The sequence below is a fragment of the Prionailurus bengalensis genome, chromosome E2 (genome assembly GCF_016509475.1).
Source record: "Prionailurus bengalensis isolate Pbe53 chromosome E2, Fcat_Pben_1.1_paternal_pri, whole genome shotgun sequence".
Classification (NCBI taxonomy): domain Eukaryota; kingdom Metazoa; phylum Chordata; class Mammalia; order Carnivora; family Felidae; genus Prionailurus; species Prionailurus bengalensis.
The window spans coordinates 4,125,552-4,147,023 of NC_057352.1; the positions used below are offsets into that span (position 1 = coordinate 4,125,552).

The window sequence follows — 21,472 nt, forward strand, 5'->3', positions numbered from 1 at the left end:
ACTCACTTTCCACTGGTGTTTTGTTGGAAACTTAACCTCTGAAAAATTGTACTTAAAAAATAGTTGCAGGACAAGGTTGAGGTTGAATCAGAGGGCATATAAAGTATCAAAGAAGCTGTTTTTAGTAGACATGGAGTGGTCCAGGGTTGGGGCTTTTCTCCATTTCCGAAGTCTTCCCTTCCAATCTTAATTCCTCCAATACTTTCAATCCAAGTGGGATTTGTGGGATTGAGCCCCATGTCGGGCTCTGTGCTGACAGCTCAGAGCCTGGAGACTGCTTCAGATTCTGTGTCTCCCTATCTCTCTGCCCCTCCCCTGCTCTCTCTCTCTCTCAAAAACAAATAAATATTAGAAATTTTTAAAAAATAAGGTGCTGGCATCTGCTTTGAGGTGTAGTGTATGATTTTTCAACCCTTGTGTATCTGCAAACAACCATGTTTCCTCCCAACTCTCCTCACCTCCAGGCAAGGGACCTAATAATTCTAGAAAGCTGATGTATAGCTGTTATAACATTATGGCACCTGCACACAATTTCAGCAATCTCATGGTTAAATATTCATGGTTAAGGGAGAGGAGAATCATAGATTAGTTCTGGGAAGGAGGCAAAATCGTGCCTGGGCACAGCCTTACATGGGCAGACGAAGGCACATAGTGGACAGTATTGACTTTTTGCACGTCTAACTACTCATATCCTGTATATCCTGGTAAGACTATCTTGACTGGGACATTGGCCAACTATCACTTACTCTCTGTGGTTAAATGAGATTGATCCAACTTTCTAGCTGCAGGTGTGCTCATTGCCCCAGAAAGGCCAATCAGCATAATCTATCACACTGGCTACATCGATCAATTTAGGAACAGATATGTAAACCAAGATCAAGCAATGTTGAGTCTGCCTTATGAGTTTTGTTGCAAGTGTTAGCGCAAGCATACTATTTTTTTTCAAGTACATTATTTCTGCCTGGATATGCTGGTGGATATCTTCCCAGAACATAATGAGAAATAACCTGAGAGTGAAGTCTACACAGTGGGAAGTGGCGCCCAGACATGGAGAAAGACAGAGTTCTATTATTTGAGCATTTGGATCTACCCATGCTTGAACCCATTACAACCCTAGTGTTTTCAGTTATGTGAGGCAATCATTAATTAACAAGAGTCTTAACTAACTTGGGAAGCAATGAGTAGCTGGGAAAGAAAGATGTGTGTTGTACTTTTAGAGAGGAATTTTCTCCCTTAATTCATCAATATCTCCTCCTTTGTTCCTGGAAAATGGAATTACACTCTCCCCGTGAGGGGAAAAAAATTGAATGGAAGCTTTCCAATTTCCCTTGATTACTTTCTCTTCTGTAAAAGAAAGCACACTAAAAATCCAATGTGTGACCCATTTGTCAAGGTTTACTAAGAGACAAGTTTACTCAGCTTCAAAGGCAGACATCCATTTCTGCTTTCTTGTTGACCAACCTGCTCTCATGGGCAGCAGGTGCCCAGCTTTTACCAGAGACTCCTGCATTTTAGACATTACCATGTGCTTGCCCAGACACTGTATTGTGCTGATGCTAAATTTCTGGTTTTGATAATGTACTGTATTTCTATTACCATTAGGGAAAGCTGGTTGATGGGCACATGGGAACCCTGTATTTTTTTTTTTTTGCAACTCTAAAACGTTTTCCAAGACAATTATTATTTTTTTTTAAAGAAAATATCTTGGTCAGGACTTTAGATGAGATAAGACAGATCTTGGGGTGGGTGGAGCTGGAGCCACACACACCGGATTTATGAAGGAGATGTTGTCATTGATCATTTCCTGGCTTGGTTGTGAGAAGGAAACTCTATACCAGGTGGTGGAGAACCAAAGTGTCAGGGTGAAACCTCTACCCACACAGCCTGGGCACAAAGTGGCAGGAGGGAGCCATGATGGCCCGGTCCCCCTTCTTCCTTTGAACTATAAAACTGAAGACAGGATCTTGGTCTGGGTGGAAGGGACACTATGATCACAGAATTCCTGTCCTTGCTTTGCCTCGGTGAGTCTCCAGGACTGGGATGGATGGGTTTGGGTGGGTGAGAAAATTTACCATGAAGTGGAGGTTGATGTGAATTGATGGCTTCTGTGTCTTAGACACATGCCACCTGTCAGACTTTGGTGGGCTGTGGTACAACATGCCTCTGTACTGGTGCTTGCACATAAGGAATGAGGAACCAAGGTTCAGAGATGTGTAGTGGCACCCTGGTTTACTCAGCTGTGAAATGCAGAGCTCCCATGGGGTCCCCAAACCTGTTTTGTCTAAATACCAGTCTTGCCATGAATGCTCGTAGGCATATAGGAGGGTGGGGTATGTACAGTGTGGAGTGATGAGTTTGGGTACAAATCAGGAATTCCGTGAAGAGTTATGCTGCAGACAATGGATGACATGAAAATTTTCTGGCCAGCCCTATCTTCAGCCTGATTTTAACTGTCCTCAACTTGAACGTGATGGATCTGAGCCTGTAGAAAGGAACGCCTCGATTATAACTGTGGCTTGGTCATACAGGAGCTCTAGACTTTGAACCAGCAGCTCCACTGACCAAGCCCCCACTTCCTCCCTCTTTCGTGAGTAGGAGGTGAAGGGTGTGTGTGGAGAACAGCAGGACTTCTCATCTGCCCCAGTTCCTTCCTCCTTCTTCTGGGGTATAGACCTTCCCTTTGGGGTATTGTTCCTCCCACACACACATTTGAGCTTCTGGGGTGGCTGTCAGTCACTGTACCCCAAACCTCCCGCTGTAAGGCAGAATAATCTGGGAAGTCAAGAGACTGACCTTTTCCTGCCCATATTCATTTCCTGGGGCTGCTGTCACAAAGTGCCACAAGCCAAGTGGCTTAAAACCATAAAAATGTATTCTCTCACAGTTCTGGAGGCCAGAAGTCCAAGATCAAGGTGCAGAGCTGGTTCCTTGTGAGGGCTCTGAGGCTTGAAGGGAGAATCTGTTCCCAGCTCTCCTCGCTTCTGGGGATGGCAGGCAGTCCTTGGGCTCCTTGTCTGTAGATACTTTGCTGGGATCTCTCGTGTCTTCAAATGGCCGTCTTCCCTCTGTGTCTGTCTCCATATCTCTCCACCTCTTCCTATGCAGACACCAGTCATACTGGATTAGGGGGCCATCCTACTCCCCAATAACACTATTTCCAAATAACATATTAGGACTTGAACATATCTTTTGAGGGGGACACAAATCAACCCATAAGACTGTCCTTCTCTTTGGCCATAATCATTATTCCAGGGATGATGCAAAGCAAGCCAGTCCAGTTCTGTCGGGAAGTTTCTCAAACTGGCATCAGGACACAGATAAATTTTGGTCCTCTATGAAGTGACCTTCCAAAGATGCCAGACTGTAGTTGCCCTCAGCCCCGCTCCCAGGCTCTTGGTCCTATCCTGACCATATTCAGAGGGAGTGATGCATGCCAGTGAAGAGAAAAGGCCCTAACAGCACTGAAACCCTGGATCAGATGGCTCTAGAGGCCAGCCAGATCTACCCTTGCACTTGACGGAGGTTGCTTGCGCTACAACTAGGCATTTCCACTTAATCTTATTTCAGGTGGACTTTTGATACCTGAATCTTTGTGCATCTTTAGGGCAAAAGTACCCAACTGACATAAAAATGTTTAAATGTATTGAGGTACAGTTCACATAAGAGTAACCATTTTAGGGGCGCCTGGGTGGCGCAGTCGGTTAAGCGTCCAACTTCAGCCAGGTCACTATCTCGCGGTCCGTGAGTTCGAGCCCCGTGTCAGGCTCTGGGCTGATGGCTCAGAGCCTGGAACCTGTTTCCGATTCTGTGTCTCCCTCTCTCTCTGCCCCTCCCCCGTTCATGCTGTGTCTCTCTCTGTCTCAAAAATAAATAAACGTTAAAACAAAAATTAAAAAAAAGAGAATATTATAAATATAAAAATATAAATATATATGGCTCTGGAACAGCCAGATGGAAGAGGTGTGGAGGGCCAGGTATGGGGAAAGAGCACAGAGTTTCCATGTCTTCTCCAGGTGCACCATTCTCCCCTTCACCTCCATATGTTCACCATCCTGGAAGCTCTCTGAACTCGTCCTTTAGAGCTTTTATAGAGGTTTCATTCCATAGGCATGGTTGATGAAATCATTGGCCATTGGTGATTGATTCCATCTCCAGCCCCTCTCCCCTCCCCAGAGGTCAGTGAGGTGGGACTGAAAGTTCCAGCCTTGTCCTCCTAGGGTTGATTCCCTTGGCAACCAGTCCCCATCCTTAGGTGTGGTCCAAAAGTCCCTTCATTTACATAATGAAAGAATGCTTATCGCTTTCAACACTTAGAAAATTCCAAGGGTTTCAGGACCTCTGTGCCAGGAACCAGGACAGAAACCAAATGTATGTTTCTTACCATAAATCACAGTATCACATTAGTTTTTAGGGAACTGTGGTTTCTAGGGCCCCCACTCCTTCCTATCTCAGTAAAGGTAATAGCCCCTAACTAGGCTGGACATTGTACAGCTCTCCATTTGATGTATGTAAAGGCCATTCTAAATGTTAGATGTAGGATATATGGTAGAGGTGTGCAAATATGGTAGCTGTATGGCAAGTGACAGTCATCTGCAAAGGACGTGCTAAGTCATACGAGTATGTAAATGGTCAGTATCTGTAAAGCGTCAGCCAAATGACAGATACTTGATCATTGGTAGTTTCTCTACTGTATTGTGGGAAATGTGCTTTTTCAGGTTATCCTGAACGCCACTGGGTTTCTTCCCCTTAATGACAGCTTTCTCCATTTCAGTCTTCCTTGTCTAAGTCAGCTGTCGTCCCTTGTTAGGAGAGATGGACAAGTTCTGAGGAATCCAATGCACAGTATGGGGACTTGAGTTAACGATTCTGTATTCTCACCACACACACACACACACACACTCACAAAGGGTAACTATATGAGGTGATGGAGGTGTTAACTAGCTTGAAGGTGGTAATCATTGATTGATAGATGATAGATAGATATAAAATCATCATACTGTAGAACTTAAATATACACAATTTTATTTGACAAAGAAAGAGGACCCCTCCCTCACTTTCTATTCTCTGGTAGGGTTTCACAATGTAAAATGAACTAAAGGCAACTGTATGTTTGTGTGTGTGTGTGTGTGTGTGTGTTTAAGGGAATCACTATTTGAGCAGAATATTGGCTGATATCAGAGCTGAGATAAACATGAGTCTGAAAGCAGGATTGGTGGGGGCAGGGCACTAAAAAGGGACCATGAGACCTAGGACTCCCTGATCACCCAGAGGATGATTTCGTACCTACTAATCCCAGACATTGTCACTGCAAGTGCCCTCTCAGCACACTGTCTAGACTCCACCTCCTTCCTTCTAGGTGAAGCTTGGGGGTCCCTGTTGTGAGTTGACCTCTGAGTTTAAACAAAGGCCAGATGTCTCGAGATACTCTTGCATTGAGAAATTCTAGCTTCAACTCTTGGCAGACCCCAAGACTGGTTTCCCATATTTTCATCCATGGGATGATGTTCCTGTCCCAGAATGAAATAAATAGAACAGAACACAGGAGAGGGAGGGGCTGATGTTTGTCAAGATCAAAGCCAAGAGTGAAGAAAGCATTTAGGACCATGAATGTCTTGAATTCTTTGTGAAAAGAAGAACTTTGTTAGAGAGAGCAACTTCCTCTCCATTTGAATCAGAGAGGAAACCCTCCACTCATACTCCACGATAAAATAACCATTGCATCATTTAAGTGGTAAGGGTGAAAACTGCCGTCATACAAGACAGGAGAGGAAAATATAGGTAAGTGTGCAATGATTTCTAGATGGTGAAAGAAAAAACTAATTGGGAAAGCAACACAATAAATCAGGAAAGGTTACTGGAATTTTGTACATAAACATAACTCCTGAATGAGAAACAATGGGACATAAGCAAAAGGTAAAAAGTAAACCCAAGGAGGGGCACCTGGGTGGCTCAGTTGGTTAAGCGTCTGACTTTGTCTCGGGTCATGATCTTGCAGTCTGTGAGTTTGAGCCCCGCATTGGGCTCTGTGCTGACAGCTCAGAGCCTGGAGCCTGCTTCAGATTCTGTGTCTCCCTCTCTCTCTCAGCCCCTCCCCTGCTCGTGTTCTGTCACTATCTCTCTCTCAAAGATAAATAAACATTAAAAAAAATTTTTTTAAATCAACCCAAGGAAGTACCTTCAAGAAATGGGATGGATCTTTAACAAATTAGTCACACATCATCTGCTTGATTTGTACTCCAAGATGAGTATATAAACTCACGTCTAATGAGGTTTTCTCTTCCAGGGCTTTCCCTGGGCTTTGAAGTTGAGAAAAAGAATGGTGAGTTTTCTTGCATACACTTTATCTGTTCCTGCATCCCAAGTTTTCTCTCTGATCCTCTGAATTCTGGGAGGGCATTGGCAGTCATCACTTGGAAGATTCAGACTAACTCTGAATTCTTTCCAGAGACACTTACCAAACCCTACCTCAGTGCCTTGCCCAGCCCACTGGTTGAACAGGGACATAACGTGACCTTGAGGTGCCTGGGTCACTGCCACAATGTGACATTCATGCTGGGGAAGCTGCAGGACTCTGGGTACAGACAGGAGCAGAGATCTGCAGGATATGAGGCTGAATTCCTCCTCACTCACCTGGAGCCAAAGGATGCTGGGACGTACTTTTGTGCCTACAAGACAATGGACTCCCAGGAGTGGTCAGAGGAGAGTGAACACCTGCAGCTGGAGGTCACAGGTGAGAAAGGCAGCTTCAGGTTTGCCCTTGAGGCACATATTCCTTTCCCTGTGATGGAACATGGCTGGGGAGAGAAGAGTCCAGGAAACAAAAAGACAGCTGTGACCGCTTGAGTGTAGAGAATTGGGGGAAGGCGGGAATGGGAACTGAATTTGGTGACCAGTTCTCATCAGATATTCCGAATGGGTATCAATGAGGTGGGTGTGGAGGGTGTTTTAGAATATAGGTATTAACAGAAAATTTGAAGTATGACCAAAGATGGAGATGTGATTGTTACTGGGGGGAAAAAAAGTGTTTGTTAGAGTTTCCAAGAGGGGGATGCCATGCAGGACCACACAGAGAAGCACCAAGGCTAGTCAGGAAGCAGAGGGAGGGAGAAGATGGGGCAGAAACCTTTACTGTGGTTTCTGTGGGAAGGAACAGGCTTAGTATTGGCTCTGGGGTATAGAGGCTGTCCCTGAGTGTCTCGTATCTGGCCCTGGAGTCATTAGGGCAGGGGAATAGTGGTCCAGAGTGTGGGAGCCATAGAGGAGGTGGTCGAGAGTGTGAGTTCTGGATTGCTTGGGTTGCATTTGAGAGGTGTGCTTGAGGGGGAGCTGTCTCTTATCTCTAGGAAGTAGATACCCTGGGAGGAGAGTATCTCCAGGGTCAGCAAGGTCCCAAAATGTCAAAGAATCAAATACAGAAAATAAAAGACATGGTTAATACAGAGATGGGTAAGAATGTCCCCAGGGAAACCCTGGTCCTCCCCTTTACCCCCGTTGCTTTGTACTCTTCAGGATTAATCCTAAAACCTTCCCTCTTACTCAGCATAGATCCTGAGACAATTCCAGGTCACAGTGTGAGACTCTGATTCCATACAGCAGAACCAAATGTATGGATATTGTTCTGCTGAAAACGGTGATGGCAGAGCCACTACAAGTTGAGAAAATAAGAAAATCCAAAGTGAACATCATGGCAGCATAAGACATCCCTCATTTTTGTACCAATCTTCCACGTCAACAACAGAAATGTGGCATCCATGCACAAACAAAAGCGCTTTTGTGGGAGTTGTGGGATTCGGCACTATACACCAAGGGACCCAAGAGGAGTCTCACCCACCTGTGAGTTGAGTAGTAGGCAGACAGACCTCAGTACCAGCTGTGGAACCTGCAGGAGACTGTAAATTATTTCCAGGTCCTATTGGCCATGGTCTGGAAGCACCTGGAGATGTGATCAATAACTTATGGACAAGGGAACCTGTGTGGACATCTACAAACCAAGACTGAATCATGAAGAAATGGAAAATCTGAACAGATCAATAACAGAGAAGGAGAGTGCCTCAAAAATCAAAAAACCTCCCAATGAAGAAGAGCCCAGGACCAACCAGAAGGTTTCACTTATGAATTCCACCAGACATTTAAAGAAAAAATAATGCAAATCCTTCTCAGAGTCTTCCCAAAAATGGAAGAGGAGGGAACACTCCTACTTTCATTTCACGAGGCCGGCATCACCGATACCAAAGCCAGACAGCAACACTAAAAGAAAACTACGGAGCAATATAATATCCCTGATGAACATAGATGCAGACATTCCCAACAAAACATTAGCAACCAAGTTCAACAGCACATTAAGGTTACACGTCATGGTTAAGTGGGATTTGTCCCTGTGGCATACGGATGGCTCAACATATACAATCAATAAATGCGATAGACCACATTAGTGAATGAAGGACAGAAGTCACACGATCATCTCAGTAGATGCAGAAAAGGTACTTGACAAAATACAACATACTTTCAAAATTAAAAACTCTCCACAAATGGGGTATAGAAGGAATACATCTCAACATAACAAAGGACATACGCAAGTCCACAGTTGGCATCATACTTGAAGGGGAAAGGTCGAAAGCTTTTCCTCTAACGTCAGAAACAAGACAAGGATGTCCGCTCTCACCACTTCCATTCAACGTAGTAATAGAACAATCAAACAAGACAAAGGAGTAAGAGGCATCCAAACTGGAAAGGAAGAAGTAGAACTGTCTTTATTTGCAGATGATGTAATCTTACATATGGAAAATCCTAAAGACTCAACCAAAAAAATGCTGGATCCTGAATGGTCAAAGCAATACGGAGAAAGAAGAAAGTTGGGGGTATCACACATCCTAATTTCAAACTATACTAGAAAGCTATAGTAATCCAAATGGTATGGTACTGGCATAAAAATAGACACACATAGACCAGCAAAACAAAACCAAGAGCCCAGAATTCAAGCCTCACGTATACAATCAACTAGCATTTGGTAGGGGAGCCAAAAATACTCAGTGGGGTGAGGGTAGTCTCTTCAATAAATGGTGTTGGGAGAACTGGATACCCATATGCAGAAGAATGAAATTGGACCCCTATCTTACACCACTCACAAAAATCAATTCAAAACGTAGTAGAGACTTAAACATAAGACCCCACACCATAAAATTCCTTGAAGAAAACAGGGGAAAACTCCTTTGCTTAATCTTGGCAATGAGGTTTTCAGATATGACACAAAAAGCATTAAAAAGGCAAAAATAGGGGCGCCTGGGTGGCTCAGTCGGTTAAGCGTCTGACTTCAGCTCAGGTCACGATCTCACAGTCCGTGAGTTCGAGCCCCGCGTCGGACTCTGGGCTGATGATGGCCCAGAGCCTGGAGCCTGCTTCGGATTCTGTGTCTCCCTCTCTCTCTGACCCTCCCCCGTTCATGCTCTGCCTCTCTCTGTCTCAAAAATAAATAAACGTTAAAAAAAATTTTTTTAAAAAGGCAAAAATAAACAAGTGGGAAGGCATCAAGCTAAAAAGCTTCTGCGTGGCTGAAGAAACAGTCAACAAGATGAGAAGACAACTTAACCAAATGGGAGAGAATATTTGCAAAATGGCCGTGCTCTTGCCTGAGATAGGGAAGACTGGCAAGGAATAGGATTGGAAGGGGAGGGGGGAATTAGTGGGGTCATAAAAATATTTTTGTTATTAGAAATAATATCAAAACTCCAAGAATATGAGAGAGAGCAATCTCATATTCTGACCCTGGTTTGCGAACCCAGTGAGCATCCCAAGAGTGGGGAAGACATTCTCTGCTTCCCAAAGAAGGCATAGAGTCCGTAAGTGGGACATGAGGACATAGGACCCCAAGATTCCCACACAATCATTGTGATTTTTTTTCTTACCTCCTGTTTTCTAGATGACCGCAATAAACGCAGAGCCCCTCCAGGGGGAAAAGGTAAGAGAAATTGAAGAATGCTTTTCCAAATTATACCCACCTCATGAGACAGGGGATCCTTTTTGATTAAAAGGCACAAGAAGCATCTCGATGCATGATTTCTCAATGCGATTGGGAGGATGATTGCCTCTCTTGGGCAATGACTCCTGAGCTCCTCCTGGGTTCATAAAAATCTGATGAGTAAGACAGCATGAGGTGCATCGTTTGTCATTTTACGTAATGAAAACACTATGGTGAAGTTTTGGGAAGAATGGGGATGAGCTTGTGCGTCTGGTTTGGGCAGCACGATCCCTATGCTGTGGAGTCCGCGTGCTTTGGGAATATGTATGACCAAAGGACTTGCTAAAACTTCTAAATTCTCAAACACAGCTGAACATTCAGTTACTTTTCCCTGATGCTGCTTTGCCATGAAGAATTGGCTAAGATTCTATCCTCAGAGATGCCTGTAAAAGTTAGAGCTTTTGACATCTTTGGATGAAAACAGGAGCTCATCCAGATTTTAATGGCCAAATATATAATGTAAATTGGCAACTAGGTGCTTACTCATCTTTAATTTCTGCAACTTGTAACATCCCTATTAAGCTACTCCAAAGAGCCAAAATGGCTCAGGGCTGTCATTAGAGTTGACACTGACATAACCAGCTTTTTTGTTTTTTTAAAGGTATCTCCCAAAATGTCCTTGCAAAATAAGTAATAGTCTTTGAAAATGTGTTTATTCAGGATTAGCAGACTTGGGAAATGATTTCTACTCCAGCTTTAGGACCATAATGCATGCCAAGAATGTTTTCTTGGAGAGATCTGAAATCCGATAGCACCCAGGAGCACGAAAGGGTCAGAAATAGAGCAGGAAGTGTCAGAGGGGAAAGAGGAAGAGAAACGGTGATTTTGGCTCTTGCGTTTTCTTTCTTTTTGGTTGATGCATAACTACACTCCCTAAATTCACCCTTTTGAAGTATATGACTCAGTGGCATTTTAGTATGTTTGCAAGGCTGTGCAGCCACAGCCACTCTACAATTCCAGAACATTCTCATCACCCCCAAATGAAATCGCCAGCCTGTTAAGCGGTCTCTCCCCATCCCCATGGTGGACATTTGGGTTGTTCACACCTTTTTGGTATCGCAATAATTCTACCCTGAGCATTGGGGTGCACATACCTGTTTGAGTCCCCGCTCCCGATTTTTCTTCGGTATCTACCCATGGGTAGAATTGGAAGGGTGTATGTTAAGTCTACATTTAACCTTCTGAGAAACGGCCAAGTTATTTCCCAACATGGCCGCTCCATTTAACATTCCCACCAGTAATGCATGTGGGTTCCATTATCTCCATACCCTGGCCAACCCTTATTTTCCTTTTATTATAGACACCCTAGTGGGTGTCTTCTTAAGATGTGCTTTCTGAGTTCAAATTTATACCGCCGCGATTCTAAACAGAATAAAGCCTTTAAGCTCAGACAGGATGTCCCCAGCCCGCATACGAGGCCAGCCTTCTCTTCTGTGCCTGTGGCTTCATTTACGCCCCATGTCAAGCTGTATCCCTTTGCTCGTCTGATTCCTTCACACCAACACCAGAGACTCTTTGTAGTTTATTCTGGCAACTTGTAAACAGGGATGTGAAATTTGGCCAGGATATGTGGACATCTCAGGGTGAGCTCAGATCGATGGGTGTGGGGCCATCGGAAGAGGAAAGTCTTGTAATAGTTCACTTCTCATTTCTAGTGAGCCGCTGTGGGAGAGAAATCTAGGCTAGAGGAAGGTTGAAGCTTCTCTGCGTCCATTCGGGGCCTTGCTAGTCCGGGAAGAGCTGCTCCTGCCCTGTGTCTCACGTCCCTGGTGATGCGCTGACAGATCGCTGTGTTTGAGGGTGTGTTGGATTCAGGGCTGCTAGAAGCAGACTCTCACCGAAGTACGAGCGTGGAAACGATATTGTAGAGGGCACGGGGAAGAAGGCAGGAGAAGAAAAGGACAGAACACGAGTGAGTGCCTCTTGCTCCATGCCACGGGAAAGTGCAGGACATGGAGAAGGTGGCACACACGGGCAGCCAGGGCTTAAGGCAGGAAAGCACGATCCAGAGTGCATAAAGACGGCAAAGGGATCTGGGGGAGCAGGGAAGGAGGAGTATGGGGGGGGGGGGAATTAATCATTATCACTGCGATGTCATTACCCTACACGGTGAGTCAGAGTCTAGACTGAGCGTTGTAAAGCCAGCACTCGCACCTTCCGTCATTATCCAGCTCTGTGAGTCAGGTATTCTCACCCCACCCCTCTCCTTCCGGCCCCATCTTTATGGAGCTGTAACCGGGAAATAAAATAAGGTGCTTAAAGTGTGCCCCGTGATGGTTGGGAGTACCAGTACGCCGTGAAAGGAATCCCCCCATCAAGTGAATGAATGCACCTGCCCCTCACGTACTCACTTTTTTTTTTTTTTTTAGTAAGAATGCTTAAGATCTCTTTAAGCAAATTTCAATTATACAATAGAGTATCAGCTACTGTCACCATACGATACATTACATGTGCAGAATTTATTCACCTTTTTAAAAAAAATTTAATATTTATTTATTTTTGTGAGAGCGAGAGACAAGAGTGTGAGACAGGGAGGGGCAGAGAGAGAGGGAGACACAGAATCCGAAGCAGGCTCCAGGCTCTGAGCGGTCAGCACAGAGCCGGACGTGGGGCCATCATGGCCTGAGCCGAAGTCGGGACACTCAGCCAACTGAGACACCCACCCAGTTGCCCCTCTTTCCATATGTAAAAAAAAAATATTTTTTAATATTTATTTTTGAGAGAGAGACAGAGTGGGAGCGGGGGAGGAGCAGAGAGAGAGGGAGACACAGAATCCGAAGCAGGCTCCAGGCTCTGAGCGGTCAGCACAGAGCCCGATGTGGGGCTCGAACTCACGGATTGTGAGATCATGACCTGAGCCGAAGGCAGACGCCCAACCAACTGCGCCACCCAGGTACCCCATGTTGTCTTTTATAAGTACTTTTTATTCGCTTCTTTTGAGTGCAAACAGAGCCGATGTGTTCAAATTCTGTCCGAATTTAAAAGACTGAAAAAAAGTACTATCAAACAAAAAAATTCAGTTCTTATGGTCTTCTGTATAGTAGGCATTTTGGAAGAAAAATTCCACACAAAAGATGATTCTAGTAAGCCTCAGTCAGCAAGAGAACCCTCCTGTGAAAATACTAACTGGTGTGGTTCTGTTTAGAAATAAGACATATCTAGATAATTCAAAAAGAATGTTCCTGGTAGCCAGGAAACGTTCATTGTAAATTCAAGATCTCACATAAAGGGAAAACTTCATGTGATTGGCAATAAAATTGCTTATTATGTGCCATTTTAACTTAAAACACGTATATGTTAGATATTAGATTTAAACAGTTACGAATTTGCATTAACATATTTCTCCTGACTGACGTTCCTGTTGCCCCAAAAAGTGAATACCAAGGAAAGTAATGTACTTTATGAACTTGAATAATCACTATACACATCCTGGATCGCCTCTGGATTTCTCTCAAAACTTGTTATACTCTTACTCCTTTTTTTTTTAAAGTTTTTTTTTAAGTTTATTCATTTTTGAGAAAGAGAGAGAGACAGAGCATGAGCGGGGAAGGGGCAGAGAGAGGGAGACGCAGAATCCGAAGCGGGTTCCAGGCTCTGAGCTGTCAGCACCGAGCCTGATGCGGGGCTCGAACTCATGACCTAAGCTGAAGTCAGACGCTTAACTGACTGAGCCACCCAGGAATCCTTATTCATCTTTTAACTGGAAGCTTCTCCCCACTTACCCCGCCCTCAGCCCCTGGCAACCATCTTCTCTCTGCTTCTATGAGTTCAATTTAAAAAAAAATTTTTTTTTTAATTTTTTAGATTCCAAGTGTAAGTGGAATCCAATCATGTAGTGTTTGCCTTTGGTTCATGTCCCTTAGCATAATGCCCTCCAGGTTTCATAGGCTTTGTTGCAGATGGTAGGATTTTCTGAATAATATCCCAGGGGTGTATAACATTTAAACAACCCTTGAACTGGGAGAGACTTGGGACTTCCATTCATGTCTGATGGGACTTGCCTCTGCCAGCATCGCCGTTATGTGGGGAAACGCGTATCTGCCCAGACTGTGAGCTCACTTCTCTGGGGTTTCCACACCCAGTGGCCAGCACAGAGCTGCCCGGACCCGGGGCCGCCTGGCCTGAAGGGTTAGACATCCCAGGACTTGAAGCCCATCCCGGCTGTGTGACTTTTTTTTTTTTTTTAATTTTTTTAAAAACATGTATTTATTTTTGAGAGACAGAAAGAGACAGAGCATGAGCAGAGGAGGGGCAGAGAGAGGGGGAGACACAGAATCTGAAGCAGGATCCAGGCTGTGAGATGTCAGCACAGAGCCCGACGTGGGGCTTGAACCCACGAACTGTGAGATCATGGCCTGCGCCGAAGTCGGATGCTCAACCAATTGAGCCACCCGGGCGCCCCATAAATCTTCATTATTATTGATATGGCTGACACACTGATTGGGAATTTCCCTTGGGCGAGGCCCTCTCTGGGAGTGCCCACCTGGTTACCCCCCCAGCCCCCCACCATGCAGTGCAGTCAGTAGCTACTATTCCCATCCTCGCTTTGAATGGGGAAAGGGAAAGTCAGATTCACTCCCCTAAGACATCGGAAGGTCCAACTCGGAAGCAGCAGCTGGAGGCTTTAGAAGCCGGATTGTCTAGCTGCTGACGACTGTCCTGCCGCATGCAGATCAGGGTGTCTGGGCAGCCAAACTGATTGTGTGACCTGCTCCTCTCCCACCAGTCACCAGATCCATCATTGCTGCCACCTGCAGCTGTCTCTCCATTTTGCTCCTCTTCCTCTCCGTCTTCCTCATCAACAGATGCACCCAGCATGGTGAGTTCAGGGATGCACCGATCGAAAACACTGGGGAAGGGGAGTGAAGTGAAGGATTTTCTCATAAGCTAAATTCCTCCCTGTATTATTATTATTATTATTATGTGTTTTTTTGTAGATTTGTCACATGAAGAATCCACCAAGAGGTAGATAAACTCAACGTATCTCGTGCCCCCTCCCACCTTTCACAGACCCTGTTTGCGTGTCTGTGATTCCCACTCCCGTCCAACCCGTGCTGTGACTCTCTTCTTCTCTCCAAAACCCTATCCTCTCCCCCAGTCTTCAGATCCCACACTTTAATGTGTTTCTGTCTCTCAGAACCAGCCATTCCAAACTGCCCCAGCAGGAGGCTATGGGTGAGTGATAAGGGAAGAAACCACATGGGCATGGTGGGATAGGAAGGGTAAGTCTGACTCCTGCAATCTGAGAACTGATTTTTTTCCCCCTTTCTCTCACATGCAGATTCATCCGACCTGGAAAGGACATCTGTCTCGGTGAGTTCTCCCCACAAGCTCGCTTATCTCCATAGGCTGACCCTGTTCACCCGCTGGTTTAACCCACACTCTGGTTATATGACTGCCCCCAGCTCACACAATTGACCGGAGGCCAATGAACATTGTGTTTAAAAACATATGCTTCGGCCAAACTCATATAAACTGAGGGCAGAATGGTGGTTACCAGGAGGTGAGAAAGTTGGTAGATAAGTAAGTTCTGGAGATGAAATGCACAGCATTGTGATCATGGTCCGTAAGGATGTATTGGAACTTCAGAGTTGCTAAGAGATTACATCTTAACTGTTCTCACTGCTTGGAAAAGACACGGTAATTATGTGATGGGATTCATGTGTTAGCTAGCACTATGGTGGTGATCGTGTTGCAATATATAAATGTATCAAATAAACACTTGATACATTTATATATTGCAACACGATTACCACCACAGTGGTAAAACCTATACAATGTTATATGTCAGTTACATCTCAATCAACAAAGATACATGGGCTTTTTGTTCCCAAGTAGCTAGACTCCAACTGCCCATGGCTACTATTTATTACCAATATGGTCTGAGACAAATCATGAAACCCCTGTGATCTGGACCCTTCATTGCCTCCCATATCGAGTGGGAATCAAAATCCCCCATGAGAAGGCCTGTGTGAATCCACTGATGTGCTAATCATAAAGGGTTTGCTGGAGTTTCCAGCAAATTTTAAACGTCAGATGGCATAAAAGCATCAATTAACAAATGTTAACCAACATTAACCAATTAACAAATGGTTAACAAATGTTAACCAATGTACATCATTGGTACATCAAATGTACCAATGTACATTTTTTTCTATTTAAAATACTGTTTACTTGTGATTCAACATTAATTAGCATTACCTTGGGGCACCTGGATGGCTCAGTTTGTTGTCTGACTTCAGCTCAGGTCATGATCTCGTGGTCTGTGAGTTCAAGCCCCGTGTCCGGCTCTGTGCTGACAGCTCGGAGTCTGGAGCCAGCTTCGGATTCTGTGTCTCCCTCTCTCTCTGCCCCTCCCCCACTCACGTTCTGTCTCTGTCAGAAATGAACAAAAAAAATTTTTTTTAATTAGCATTACCTCTAAGAGCAATAACAGATAACGTTTATACATTTTTTCCATAGGACACAGAGGTCCATTGGTTTATTCTTTATGTCAGAGCAAGTAAAAAGAGGCATTAGCAAAAAGTACAAATGGTTCAATGTTGTGTTTAAAAAATATTTATGCACATGGCATTCACTTAGATATTCATATAATTTTTTAAGGTATGGAAAAACATAGTTCACAGATTCACAAATGAAGCCTCAATGAACAAATCTGGCCTATTTTAAGCGTTGGATTAATGACATTGATTAGCAAATTGTTGATCATAATATTAAAATAATATAATATTACGATGTGCTACCTCCATACAGTGAAATTCTATTCAGCAATAAAAAAGGAAGAAACTAGTGATAGGTACCTTTGGTACAAGGATGTATTGCAAAAACCATTTTGCTAAGTGAAAAAAAGCCAGATACAGAAGACTGTCCATGGTGGTGTTCCATTGTGTAACATCTCCAGGAAAAAGCACATCAGTGGTGGCCTATGGCTGGGGTGGGGAGAGCAGGTGTAACTGCACATAGGCACGAGGGAACTTTTTTGGGTGACGAATGTTCTAAAACTTATTGTGGCGATGGCCAGCCACATCATTGTACCGATTCACTAAATGTCATCAAATTGCACACGTGGTACATAAATTATATCTTAATAACACTTTTTTTTTAATTTTTTTAACGTTTATTTATTTTTGAGACAGAAAGAGACAGAGCATGAACGGGGGAGGGTCAGAGAGAGAGGGAGACACAGAATCTGAAACAGGCTCCAGGCTCTGAGCCGTCAGCCCAGAGCCCGACGCGGGGCTCGAACTCACGGACCGCGAGATCGTGACCTGGCTGAAGTCGGTCGCTTAACCGACTGCGCCACCCAGGCGCCCCTTGACTCTGGTTTTAATGAAACGATGCTAATGAGTATAACTGGGACTAATAACAGTCATTGCAAATGTATGGTTTTGAGAATAAGAACTACTATCCTTCAAGAATTCCTACTGGTTATGTAATATTACACTGTTTTTAAAACAGTGTTATTGGGGCGCCTGGGTGGCGCAGTCGGTTAAGCGACCGACTTCAGCCAGGTCACGCTCTCGCGGTCCATGAGTTCGAGCCCTGCGTCAGGCTCTGGGCTGATGGCTCAGAGCCTGGAGCCTGTTTCCGATTCTGTGTCTCCCTCTCTCTCTGCCCCTCCCCCGTTCATGCACTGTCTCTCTCTGTCCCAAAAATAAATAAATGTTGAAAAAAAAATTTTAAAAAAACCAGAGTCAAAACCCTCATCGTCCGTGAAACATGGCCATTCCTAGAATGGCTCTGTCCAGTAGGACCTCCCGCCATGATGGAAGTGTCCCAAAGCTGTGCTCATACAACAGCCACTGGCTGCATGTGGCTTGTGCACATTTGAGACGCATCTGGTGTGACTGAGGACCTGAGTTTTGAGTTCGATTTAACTTTAATTCACTTAAATGTAAATAGCCATATGTGGCTTGTAGGTACCATAGGAGACAGCTAAGCTCTAAATGCCCATCTCTTTTCCCCAAAGGCTGAAAGACCCCCAGGGAGTGAGCTATGCTGATCGAAACCCCAAGGCACCACCTGCGGCGGCTTCTGTCCCCCGCCGAGGAGCCCCCAGGATCCTGTGAACGGACAGTGCTGTAGGATCCCTGGAAGGAGGAGAACGTGATTTGAGGAGGTGGAGGTGACCGAACACAGGGAAACCAGGTCACTGTGTGTCCTTGGCTCATAATCCATAGTAATAAAATGAAGTTTCTGCTTTTTTGCTTCCACACCTCTCAAGAATTACTGGCTGGATTTCCCCAAAATTTGGAGTGTGACTTTAGTACGGTTTGGCTTAAAACATAGGCTAAGAACACATACCATGTGTATGGGCTGGTAGTACCAGGATACCCACTTAGGGAATTCTAGATGGCACCCCATACCTAGAAAACTGTTCCCCCAGAAAACTCCATTGATTGCTGTTGGGTGAGGCATCCCATAGACCAAGGGATTTTGAAAGCATACAAAACTGTTCCCCCAGAAAACTCCATTGATTGCTGTTGGGTGAGGCATCCCATAGACCAAGGGATTTTGAAAGCATACAAAACTGTTCCCCCAGAAAACTCCATTGATTGCTGTTGGGTGAGGCATCCCATAGACCAAGGGATTTTGAAAGCATACAAAACTGTTCCCCCAGAAAACTCCATTGATTGCTGTTGGGTGAGGCATCCCATAGACCAAGGGATTTTGAAAGCATACAAAACTGTTCCCCCAGAAAACTCCATTGATTGCTGTTGGGTGAGGCATCCCATAGACCAAGGGATTTTGAAAGCATACAAAACTGTTCCCCCAGAAAACTCCATTGATTGCTGTTGGGTGAGGCATCCCATAGACCAAGGGATTTTGAAAGCATACAAAACTGTTCCCCCAGAAAACTCCATTGATTGCTGTTGGGTGAGGCATCCCATACACCAAGTGATTTTGAAAAGGAGCACAAGATACAAGCCACAAATGTAGACACCCAACTACGACCTATCAAACACAACCCTAAGTCGCATGCACCGGGGTAAGTCACTAAACGTATTTGGTTCATGATCCTTCCAAGCCGTGCTGGGCAGAGCCATCCAGTCTTAAAGTTAAGCCCAGTTTCCTTTCTGATGCAAATGGGAGAGTTTTCTCAGTGCCATCGTGTTTCTATCTACATTATTTCTTTGAAATCGAAGGATACGACGAAGCTAGACTTGCCAAGTATATGTTGGTGTTGTTATTTGGCACCCATCACTTCATTAATTTACGTATTATGTCATTGTAAGGATTTTTCTGAGGGTGGGCTCTTTTGTGTGACAATGACACCGAATGGCCAGTTACGTATCAACACAAATACACGAGCTCTGATTCCAAAGTTATGTCAGCCAATCAGGTTTGGAAGTCACTGTTTAATATGTGAATGAACCAAAGTGTAAGCATTCAGGATGCACATGTAAATATTCTTAGCTCACAAGCATATACAGGGTAACTCTTCTCTTTCTAGGTTAGGTTTTTAATTATGAAGTGATTCAACCATAATGGAAAACACCAAAGAGTATAAATGGAAACAGGCACACTGACCTTACATTTGCTGTGTTTCACCACTACCACATCCAATCTCTTGTCCTTCCTCTCTCCCCAGAGGTGAACATTATCCAAGCTGCTATATGTTATTATTTTTTTTTAATTTTTTTCTTTAATGTTTATTTATTTTTGAGACAGAGAGAGACAGAGCATGAATGGGGGAGGGTCAGAGAGAGAGGGAGACACAGAATCTGAAATGGGCTCCAGGTTCTGAGCTGTCAGCACAGAGTCTGACGTGGGGCTCGAACTCACAGACTGCGAGATCATGACCTGAGCCGAAGTCAGACACTTAACTGACTGAGCCACCCAGGCGCCCCTGTTATTATTTTTTTTAATTAAAAAAATCTTTTTTTAACCTTTATTCCTTTTTTGAGGGACAGAGAGAGACAGAGCATTAGTGGGGGAGGGGCAAAGAGGGAGACACAGAATCAGAAGCAGGCTCCAGGCTCTGAGCTGTCAGCACAGAGCCTGATGTGGGGCTTGAACCCACGAACCATGAGATCATGACCTGAGCTGAAGTCAGACGCTTGACCGACTGAGCCACCCAGATGCCCCTGCTGTATGTTATTCTTATGCATTTTTTCACTTTCACTACACAGACATCTACTAATATTCAATATAGGGCAAGATTCTCTGTGTTATTAGTATATATACAAATATATGGAATCATGTTGTATATTATAATTCTGTGACTTAATTGTCCTCAATATTATGCTTTTGGAAATCGCCTCGGGGGAATTTTGTGGGTCTGGCTCATTATCCACTGCATAGAATTTAGCTGTTAACCATACCAGGGAATATTGTTCAGCCACAAAAAAGAATAACATGCCACTACACAAATGAACCTTAAAAACATTGTGCTCAGAGGGGCGCCTGGGTGGCTCAAGTGTCCGACTTATGCTCAGGTCATGAGCTCAGAGCTCATGAGTTCAAGCCCCGCGTCGGGCTCTGTGCTGACAGCTCGGAGCCTGGAGCCTGCTTCGGATTCTGTGTCTCCCTCTCTCTCTGTCCCTAACCCACTTGCATTTTTGTCTCTGTCTCTCTCAAAAATAAATAAACATTATAAAATCATGAATGAAAATGGAATTATTACAACCAATCCCTCAGAGATACAAGCAATTATCAGGGAATACTATGCAAAATTATATGCCAACAAACTGGACAACCTGGAAGAAATGGACAAATTCCTAAACACCCACACGCTTCCAAAACTCAATCATGAGGAAATAGAAAGCTTGAACAGACCCATAACCAGCGAAGAAACTGAATCAGTCATCAAAAATCTCCCAACAAATAAGAGTCCAGGACCAGATGGCTTCTCAGGGGAGTTCTACTAGACATTTAAAGCAGAGATAATACCTATCCTTCTCAAGCTATTCCAAAAAATAGAAAGGGAAGGAAATCTTCCAGACTCATTCAATGAAGCCAGTATTACTTTGATTCCTAAACCAGAGACCCAGTAAAAAAAAGAGAACTACAGGCCAATATCCCTGGTGAATATGGATGCAAAAATTCTCAATAAGATACTAGCAAATCGAATTCAACAGCATATAAAAGAATTATTCACCATGATCAAGTGGGATTCATTCCTGGGATGCAGGGCTGGTTCAACATTCGCAAATCAATCAATGTGATACATCACATTAATAAAAGAAAAGATAAGAACAATATGATCCTGTCAATCGATATAGAAAATGCCTTTGACAAAATTCAGCACCCTTTCTTTTTTTTTTAATTTTTTTTAACGTTTTATTTATTTTTGAGACAGAGAGAGACAGAGCGTGAACAGGGGAGGGGCAGACAGAGAGGGAGACACAGAATTGGGAGCAGGCTCCAGGCTCCGAGCTGTCAGCACAGAGCCCGACACGGGGCTCGAACTCATGGACCGCAAGATCGTGACCTGAGCTGAAGTCGGACACTTAA

General features: G+C 44.2%; 1 protein-coding gene and 1 long non-coding RNA gene across 3 annotated transcripts; one reads left to right on the forward strand and one right to left on the reverse strand.

Moving 5' to 3' along the window:
- Positions 1–997: 997 nt before the first annotated feature.
- On the forward strand, positions 998–18,228 carry LOC122494744 (V-set and transmembrane domain-containing protein 1-like). Of its 2 annotated transcripts, XM_043600150.1 has the most exons (8): positions 1,007–2,021; positions 6,284–6,730; positions 9,917–9,955; positions 14,742–14,834; positions 14,953–14,980; positions 15,153–15,202; positions 15,297–15,328; positions 17,985–18,228. In XM_043600150.1, exons 1-6 carry the CDS (start codon positions 1,988–1,990, stop codon positions 15,196–15,198), a joined length of 687 nt encoding a protein of 228 aa, XP_043456085.1. In that variant the 5' UTR covers positions 1,007–1,987; the 3' UTR covers positions 15,199–15,202; positions 15,297–15,328; positions 17,985–18,228. The 2 variants fall into 2 exon arrangements, with proteins under 2 accessions (XP_043456086.1, XP_043456085.1); XM_043600151.1 differs by lacking the exon at positions 15,297–15,328 and having other exon boundaries at positions 998–2,021; positions 15,153–15,190.
- On the reverse strand, positions 14,335–16,263 carry LOC122494745. The gene is made up of 3 exons (XR_006300270.1): positions 16,217–16,263; positions 15,513–15,637; positions 14,335–14,864 (listed from the first exon to the last, which is right to left on the reverse strand). It is a non-coding gene; the product is annotated as an uncharacterized LOC122494745 (long non-coding RNA).
- Positions 18,229–21,472: the final 3,244 nt, after the last annotated feature.

Coding starts and splice junctions, on each gene's coding strand:
- LOC122494744 (XM_043600150.1), top strand. CDS start 1,988: ATGATCACAGAATTCCTGTCCTTGCTTTGCCTCG. Junction 6,731..9,916: donor CCTGCAGCTGGAGGTCACAG/GTGAGAAAGGCA, acceptor CCTGTTTTCTAG/ATGACCGCAATAAACGCAGA. Junction 14,835..14,952: donor CAACAGATGCACCCAGCATG/GTGAGTTCAGGG, acceptor GTTTTTTTGTAG/ATTTGTCACATGAAGAATCC.